At 59.0% G+C, this 8,525-nt stretch overlaps 1 protein-coding gene across 1 annotated transcript in view; it reads left to right on the top strand.

Moving 5' to 3' along the window:
- The window catches only part of SULF2 (sulfatase 2), an 87,981-nt gene that overhangs the window by 72,615 nt on the left and 6,841 nt on the right, over positions 1 to 8,525 (top strand). The window contains exons 12-17 of the mRNA XM_027775747.1: positions 50 to 119; positions 6,122 to 6,350; positions 6,443 to 6,539; positions 7,035 to 7,129; positions 7,947 to 8,006; positions 8,448 to 8,514. Coding sequence (XP_027631548.1) covers positions 50 to 119; positions 6,122 to 6,350; positions 6,443 to 6,539; positions 7,035 to 7,129; positions 7,947 to 8,006; positions 8,448 to 8,514 — 618 coding nt within the window. The remainder of the gene's footprint in view (positions 1 to 49; positions 120 to 6,121; positions 6,351 to 6,442; positions 6,540 to 7,034; positions 7,130 to 7,946; positions 8,007 to 8,447; positions 8,515 to 8,525) is intronic.

Raw genomic sequence — 8,525 nt, 5'->3', positions numbered from 1 at the left:
TGGGGCCCCTACCAACCGCGTTCCCAATTCCTACGGGCAGGGCAGCGAGGCCTGCACCTGCGACGGCACCGACTACAAGCTCAGCCTGGCCGGACGCCGCAAGAAGCTCTTCAAGAAGAGTAAGTGTCATGGCCTGGGCCAGGTGAGACAGGAGGACAGACAGACCGGGCCTGACAAGCCCCATTCCCATGGCTCCGCAGACACCTGGCCCTAGTGCCAGGCTCTGTCACAGGAGCCGGGGGCACAGCAGCGCCCTCGAGCCACTCGTTCCAGTGGGATGATTTAGTGGTCCGCGAGTGCTACACGGGGCCCTGGGTAAGGAGGAAGAGGGCATGGGGGGAGGCAGGGACCCGGCCAGAGCCAGACGAGGGCCAGAGCGAGCACCGCAGGCCCTGTACTCTGAGACAGGAACCCCTTGTTGGGGGATGGGGGCAGCTGAGCAGAGGAGACAAGAGCAGGTCTGTATTTGTGGAGGGTCCCTCCAGCTGCCTTCTCTGGGCTGGCAGGGGCGGGCAGCAGAGGAGGAGACCACAGAGGGCCAGCGCAGAGGCCGGCAAAGAAGGCCCAGGAACTTGGGCAAGGCCGCAGCATCAAAGCAGCCGGTTCTGGGTGTGATCGGAGGCAGCCCTGAGGGAGCACCCATAGGTGAACCTCATTCACGAGGAAGGGCTTCTGCATTTGCAAATTCACCTACTTTGAAGATGGCTTTGGGGGGCAGCAGGTGGCACAGTGGTTATGCCATTGGACTCCCATGTGGTCAACTGTAGTTTGAATCCCAGGCCTGGCTGCTTTAAACTCACTCCAGGCACGTGTGTGTGTATGCACAAAATACCAGCAGGAGAAGGGAGGAGAAGGAATTGCAGCGTGGCTATCCCCCCTGGGGGATGCTTTCTTGCTTTCTGCCTCTCTCTTTCTCTGGCGAGCACACACTCCCTATAGCAAAAATCTCTCAGGAAATAAAAACATTTTAAAAAGGAAGAAGAAGGTGACATTTAGCCCCTGAATCAATACTCGCGGCACTTCGGGGTCACTCAGCCATGTCTGAGTTGCCGGATACGCATTTTCCGCTGAGGATGGAAAAGCTGCAGCACCCCACTTCTTGTTCCAACTCTCATGCTGTAGGCAAGTGTCCCTTTCAGGGTCTGTTTAGAGCCAGGCTCTTCACACGTGTCGTTTCTTGATAGTTTCACGTTTAAGCGGCCTGAGCGTGAGCACTCGTGAAGCCAGCAGTGAGCCTTGCTGAGAAAGCGCGCTTCCTCCGGGCGTGAGCTGCAGGGCTGGCCCGTTAGTGGTCGACAGCACATGCAGGGTACGGCGTCTTTAAGCAGAAGCACGGGCACGGGGCCGTCAGTTACTGTGAGGAGGCGCTCAGGAACCTAATCCTGTTCCCCGAGGAGCCAGGGTTCCTTCCGTATCCCCTAACTCCAGGTTTGTGGTGACTTCTAGAACAGAGCCACTGTGAAGCACAGGATGGGCTGTACTGGAGAGGAGTGGGGTACCCCCCGCAGCTGAAGAAGCTACCCGGAGCCTCCACACCTCCAGCAGGTGTGCAGAGAGAGAGCGGCAGTTAGAAAGTGGAGAGGGGAACCTTCCAGAGCTCTGCAGGGCCCCACTGCCCTCACACATAGGAAGACAGATCCCTGCCTGGCTGCTGAATGGGGACAAAGCATTGTGCATGGGGGTGCCTCCGTGCCTGGTCCGCTGGTAGTGTCCCCTCCAGAGCTGGGCACTTGCCCTGGTGGCACATTTCTCTGGCCCCTTGACAGCCAACGCCTCATTTGAGGTTCTAGTTCTGTTTTTATTTTTAATTATAAAATACTCATAACCTAAAATCTTGGGGCCAGCAGGTGGCAAGTGGGTAAGGCAGTGGATTCCCACACGGTCGACCATGGTTTGAGTCTTGGACCCAGCAGCTTGAAAATCACACTGGACACCCATGTGCATGCCCCAAATCCCAAGAAGAGAATGGAGGAGACAGGATTGCAGCATGGCCATCTCCCTTGGGGGAGTGATTTCTCACTTTCCCTCTCTGTCTCTCTCCAGCGAGCCCATACACCCTCAAAAAGATCTAAAAAAAAAAAAAAAGCCACCCTCCTACATTGTCGGTTTGCGGTGTGGTGCTGAGCGTATTCACGTGGGTCAGCCAGACTCCCGACCTTTGTCGTGTAGACGCAAAACTCTGTGCCCATCAGCACCATCTTGCCCACCCACCCCTAGTAAGCACGAGGCCTCCTTCACCTCGTGGAAGTGAAGAGATGCACCCCATCCAATTTATTTTTTCTTTCTTCTTCTTTTTTTTATTTAATTTTTTCTTGAGAGAGAAATTTTTGCTCTACAGTTACCAGAGAGACAACAAGAGAAGTCATCCCAGGGGGCTTGGCCACGCCACGATTTCTTCTCCGTTCTTCTCTAAGGATCTTGGGCACACACACGTGAGCACACCATGAGTTTTACAGTCCAGGACTTGAACCGCAGTTGGCTGTGCAGGAGTCCAACACCTTAATCACTGTGCCACCTGCTGACCCCACACATCCGTTTTCTGTGACCAGCCTCTTTTCACCAGTGTCCTCCGGGCCTCTCCTGGGGTGGTGCGTGCAGACTCCGTCCCTGTCAGGGCTGGGTCAGGCTGCTCTTGGCCTAGAGGTCTGGGGCCCGCTCCGAGGCGCCGCTGGTCCACCTGGCCAGGCAGTGAACGGCTTCATCACTGGGCACATGCGTCTCCAGACGACCCGGCTCCTGCCCCAGGCGAGGCTTCTGGCTGAGGCCCCATTATGTCCCCCCAAGCTGATGAGTCACCACCACGCTAATCTTGTTAGCTGAATGAAGTGATGGCTTCCCAGACTGAATTACACAGCGAGCATCCCTTGCTCCCCACGTGGCACAGTAGATAATCCTTAAATGATAGGACCTGCGACTCAGTTAAACATGCCCCCCTTCATGCTTAGAGGAAAGAAAAATGCACCTCAGTAGCCGGGCCTCGGTCGGAACGCGCTGGTGAAGGCCTGGGAGGGGCGCGTGAGCCGGAGCCCCGAGTGCACTCTCAGCACCTGCAGGCGAGGCAGGGCCTCAGTCCGCCCCACCTCCCCGACATGCCCCCATAAAGTGCCTGCTGACAGACACTTTCCTTCCTTCCTTCCTGAGCAGCCAGCCTCGAGCAGGTGTAACTGGGTTGACTTTGACCCCGAAGGACATTGACAATGTGCGCAAACATTTTTGGCCATCACCACTGAGATTGGGGGTGGAGAGGATCTACCAGCATGTAGCAGGCAGAGGTGAACACCCGCAGTGCACGAGAAACGTGTGGGCCCAATGTGAGCAGTGCGAGGCTGGGGAGCCTGGCCAGGAGCAGCCCAGCCCGGCCACCTTGATCCCTAGGGCCACCTGTGCTGTGGGAGGGGTCATGCGGGGCTAGCCCACCCAGGACAGAAGGGAGGCCCGGGGGGTGGGGGGTGTTCAGAGATGGATGCGGGTGGCTGGAGTTTATTAACTTATTCTCCAAAAAAATCTGCAAGCCCTACTATGTGCTAAAAGCTGAGGAAAGAGTAGAGCAAGACTCGGACGCATCACAGGTAGACGACATGTAGGCTCCTTAACAAAGATCACTTCCCGAGGCCAGCAGATGGTGATGTGATTGACGCAGTGGACTCCCACATGGCTGACCACAGTTCGAGTCCCAGGCCTAGCAGCTTTCTCTCTCTCTCTCAACTCTGTCATCTCTCTCTGGTGATCACACATGCCCTGTAGCAAATTTTAAAAGCAAATAATGATAAGTAAATGATTTAAAGCAAAACAAAAAAGATCACTTCCCATGGTGAGAAAGGTGTGATGGAAGCATGCCAAGAAGTGTCAGGTGGGGGGTGGCGTGGCCCAGGAGTGGTGGCCGTTGACCTTGAAGAGAGCACCAAGTGCACAGGAGGGACAGGCCTGTCACCTGCAGACCGAGAGCTCTGAGCAGGAAAGAGGAATCCCAAGGCCTGCAGGTGACAGGCCGTCCACCTCCCAGCCCAGCATGGGGTGAGGGGGTGTTGGCACAGCGGGCAGGGTGGTCCTGTCACACGGGGCTTTCCAGGCCAGGGGAGGTGGGTGGCCAGGCCTATCACCACTGTGGAAGCCCCAGGCACTGAAAGATCCACCAGTGTTTCACGTCCTCCCCAAACAGCCCCATTAGGTGGGCACTGTCACGGGACGTAGCACCCCAGAGGCAGCTAGTCACACGTGCACTCAGAATCTGCACCCAAGCAACCCAAACTCTCAGCCGTGGGTTACACAGGCTCACCCAGATCCCAGCCCTGCTGTGCAGCAGGAAGGGGACCTCTAGGACCCTAGAAACAAATGATGAAGGGACACCTGCTACAGGCAAAGCTCTTCTGGAAGGGGCCAGGGCACTGTGGGCTGTGCAGCCAGCTCGGCCCCACCGTTGGGGTGGCCAAAACACAAGAGCACCTGTGTCCCAGGGCGACTTTGTGTCCAGAGCCAGGTGGGGCTGGGCTATCCCCGAGGCCACAGGGAGATGTCAGCACCAGGGCGCGGGTCCTGGCCTGGACCCTGAGCTCTGGGAGGAAAACAGGCCGGGAGAAAGCGCCCCAGGGCCAGAAAAGGCCCAAGACTTTTCCAAAGGGAGGGAGTCTCTCCAGACCCTCAGTGGGTCCTTTGGGCCTCAGGACTCTGACATGTGGAGTCTGAGAGTGAGATGAAAACATTTTCCCACCTGGAGTGTTGGCCTGCAGCTCTGAGGCTGGGTCCCTTCCTCCCTGCTCTGCCTTCCGCAGTCCCCCTTGTCGCCACCTGGTGGTCACTCAGGACCCAGCAGAAACATGGCCCATATCCGGCTCCTGGCAGTCTAAACCGCGAACGTTAGAGGGCGAGGGGGAACTTCAGTGCATGCTTGGGTCAGCGCTGGGCAAGGGCAGGCGAGCAGAGGTTTTGTTGTTGTTTTCAGAGGTCTTTGCCTCAGGGTGCATGCGCTTTCTAGGGAGAGAGAGACAGAAACAGTGAGAGGGAAAGTAAGAAACCACCCCCCATGAGGGATGGCCATGCCACAATCCCTCCTCCTCCCAGGATCTTGGCCACACACGCACACTCACCCAGCATGCGTTTCAAGCCACCGGATCCGGGACACGAACCGTGATCAGCTATGTGGGAGTCCAGTGACATAACCACTCTGCCATCCACTGACCCCAGGCAAGCAGAGTTTTAAAGCAGCAAGGAATGGCAGCAACTGCGGCCACTAGCTTGAGGGCTCCTGCCCGTCCTGACCCTGGAGAGCTCTGGGGCCACTTTCCACAGGGTCCCACAGAACCCACCCCATTGGCTCAGTACACATGTGACACAAGTGTCCTGGCGGCCCACACACCCTCCTAGCTTCCGCAAAAGCACCTGTCGCTCACCCCACTGCTTGCTCAGTGGCTGCTTCCGGGGAAACTGAGCCTTGGGGAAGCTGGGCGACTCCCCCTGTTGCCCTTTTCTACCAGAGAGGAAAGTGCTGCATAGTTCTTCTTTGTTTTCTCCCAATTTAAAACAGTATGTTCATATCCATGTGTTTTTTTCATTGAGATCAAGTCACATAACGTGAAACAGTCTTTACCACTGCATACGCCCCGTTAGCGCTGGACTCCGTGTGTGCAGCCGCTGGTCCTCTCTAGTTCATGCGTTCCCTCTCCCCGGGGGACCCCACCCTGTGAAGCAGGCATGCTGCTGGCCACTAGCCCCCACCCCTGGTCCGCTTCTGCCCCTCGGCTGCTGCCTGGGTTCACACGAACTGAGCAACCTCAGTGTCTGGCCAGCATGATGCTTTCGACGCTGAACGGGGATTTGAACAGGCCACCATCTGGACGGGTGTGCCATGCCCTCCTCCAGTCCATGCCTAGCTCATGCTCGGGATGCTCTCGAGCCAGGGCTTCTCAGCTCCGGGGCTTCAGTCTCCCCAGTGGAAGCACCTCGAGGTCCCTCCAGGCTCTGAGACCTCCTTCTGGGTGGGAGAGCTCATGAACCTCATGAACCTCAAGTCTCGGGTGACACTGAGCCTCACACGTGGGAGCCTGGCTTGCTCAGACGGGCCTGGTGCGGGGGGACCTGGCAGCCCCGCGTGGCCTCCTAAGACAGCCCCGCTCTGACACCACAGAGTACAAGGCCGGCTATGCCCGGAACCGCTCCATCCGCTCCGTGGCCATCGAGGTGGACGGCCAGGTGTACCACGTGGGCCTGGACGCCGCCTCCCTGCGCCACAACCTCACCAAGCGGCACCGGCCAGGGGCCCCTGAGGACCAAGACGACAAGGACGGTGGGGACTTCAGTGGCACAGGAGGCCTTCCAGACTACTCAGCCCCTAACCCCATTAAGGTGACACACCGGTGAGTCTAGGCAGAGGTGGGGGCGAGGGGGCAGCCTGGGCCTCGTGACCCCTCACCCCCGTGGTGACATGTGACCCCTTCTCCCCGAGCAGGTGCTACATCCTGGAGAATGACACAGTCCAGTGCGACCTGGACCTGTACAAATCCCTGCAGGCCTGGAAAGACCACAAGCTGCACATCGACCACGAGGTGAGCAGAGCAGGGCCGGGGCAGGTGCTCAGCACCGGGGTGCGGCAGGGCCGGAGCCTGCACTGGGGAAATGGCAAGGCCGGTCTCCACAGAATCCTCGATGCAGGGACAGGGGCTTCCGCCCTAGTGGCAGATGGACAGCTTCCCCAAAGGACAACTGAGTCACGCCATGCCCCTCGTGACTCATGAGATGCCTCCTCCACCCTCGGTCCTTGCAGCAGCCTCTGGGGAGACCTCAGGCCCTCGGGGGCTCAGCTGTTCTTGGCAAACCAGGACAGAGCATGGCTCACTTCCAGGCCAGGGCCTGGTTGGTGGGGCAGAGGCTCCAGGAACCCCCTCGGCACCCCAAGATGCAGACATTGGCCAGGAATGCTGCCCACTGCTGCTGGGCACAGACAACACGGCAGGGCTGGGACAGCCACCAGGCCGAGCCCTTGTGGGGTTTCCAGGCCAGCCCGCCAGGAATTCCAGGCCTCCCCTCGTCCCTTCCCTCAGATCGAAACTCTGCAGAACAAAATTAAGAACCTGCGGGAAGTCCGTGGTCACCTGAAGAAAAAGCGGCCAGAAGAATGCGACTGTCACAAAAACAGGTGAGGAGGTGGTCAAGGGCTGCCTGCCAGGCCAGCAACGCCCCGTGTTGTTCCTGGGGCTCTGCAGCTCCCCTCGATACTGACCTCGCTCGTGACGGCTTTCCCCCATCTCCTCCCCTCGGGGTGAAGTCAGGAAGTCACGCCCCCACCCCACGCAGACCCTGCTCAGGCCGTCAGACAGGGCAGAGTCGGCGCTGGTGACCAGGCAGCTCCTGCCCTGCGGAGCTGGTTCCAGGCAGGAACTAGCCGTGCGGATCAGGGTTCCCGTCATCAGCCCAGAAGCCCCCTGGCCCAAGGCTCTGAGTGCCAGAGCAGCTGTAGGGGACTTCGTGGTGGTGGGCACGAGCTGAGTGGGGCCACAGAGCACCTGCAGTGTGGCCAGTGGCTGAGACGCTGTATCTTACCCATTTTATACTCAGCCGCACGTGGCCAGTGTCTACATGCTGGGCAGCCACGCTGTAGTCCCTGCCGCCTTCCCAGGGGTGTGGACAAAGGACTCCCCCTCACCCCTGCTGGGGCAGCCCCTGAGCAGGCGTGAGGTGGGCTGGGTGGTAGGGAGCCACCCCCGGGGTGCGAACCTGATGCCATGTGAAGCCAGGCCAGTGTCCAATCCTGGCTAAATCCCACCTACCTAGCCTTACAGAGTCTGGCCCGAGTCTTCAGCCAGGCAGGGAGGTGCTGCCCCGGGGACAGCAGTGTCCTCTTCCCCACTACCCCAGGAAGGGATGGGGCTGTGGCAGCAGCAGCATGTGGGAGTCCCAGGGACCTGCTGGAGTGGCCCTGGACACTCCTTAATCCGGGCGGGGTTCTATTACAGTTACCACGCCCAGCACAAAGGCCGCCTCCAGCACAAAGGCTCCAGCCTGCACCCTTTCAGGTAAGAGAAGCTTACCCAGGGGAAGGGGCGCCAAGGCCCTCAAAAGGCGGTTCCCTCCACCCCAACTTAAAGCAAAAAGGAAAGCCGAGAAGTCCCCACCTCCCTCTGGGAGCCTGTGAAAATCTCCTTGGAGACAGGACTCCCAAGTCAACACCGAGCAGGTCTCTCGGCGCCTCCTAGTGGCTACATGCGGTTGCTGCAACCCTGCCCCTGGTCCTCTTCCCCCTTCAATGCTGCCTTGGGAACTTCAGTGGGCCACAGGGCGATAGACCGGGCTCTGGCCCCAGATCTGCCTTGGAGCAGCAGTGGGTCTGCGCCCTCGATGGCCGGGTCCACGGTTTAACAGAGAAGACTCCGCCCAGCCCCTGGGAAGACAGCAGGGGCAGAGGCTCGGGGTCGCTGATCCGCCAGAGGCTGAAGGTGCATGGCTTGTGCCTGCAGGAAGGGTCTACAGGAGAAGGACAAGGTGTGGCTGCTGCGGGAGCAGAAGCGCAAGAAGAAACTCCGCAAGCTGCTCAA

This window comes from Tupaia chinensis, unplaced genomic scaffold (genome assembly GCF_000334495.1).
Source record: "Tupaia chinensis unplaced genomic scaffold, TupChi_1.0 Scaffold000602_1, whole genome shotgun sequence".
Classification (NCBI taxonomy): domain Eukaryota; kingdom Metazoa; phylum Chordata; class Mammalia; order Scandentia; family Tupaiidae; genus Tupaia; species Tupaia belangeri.
This window is presented reverse-complemented; position numbering and strand designations above follow the sequence as displayed.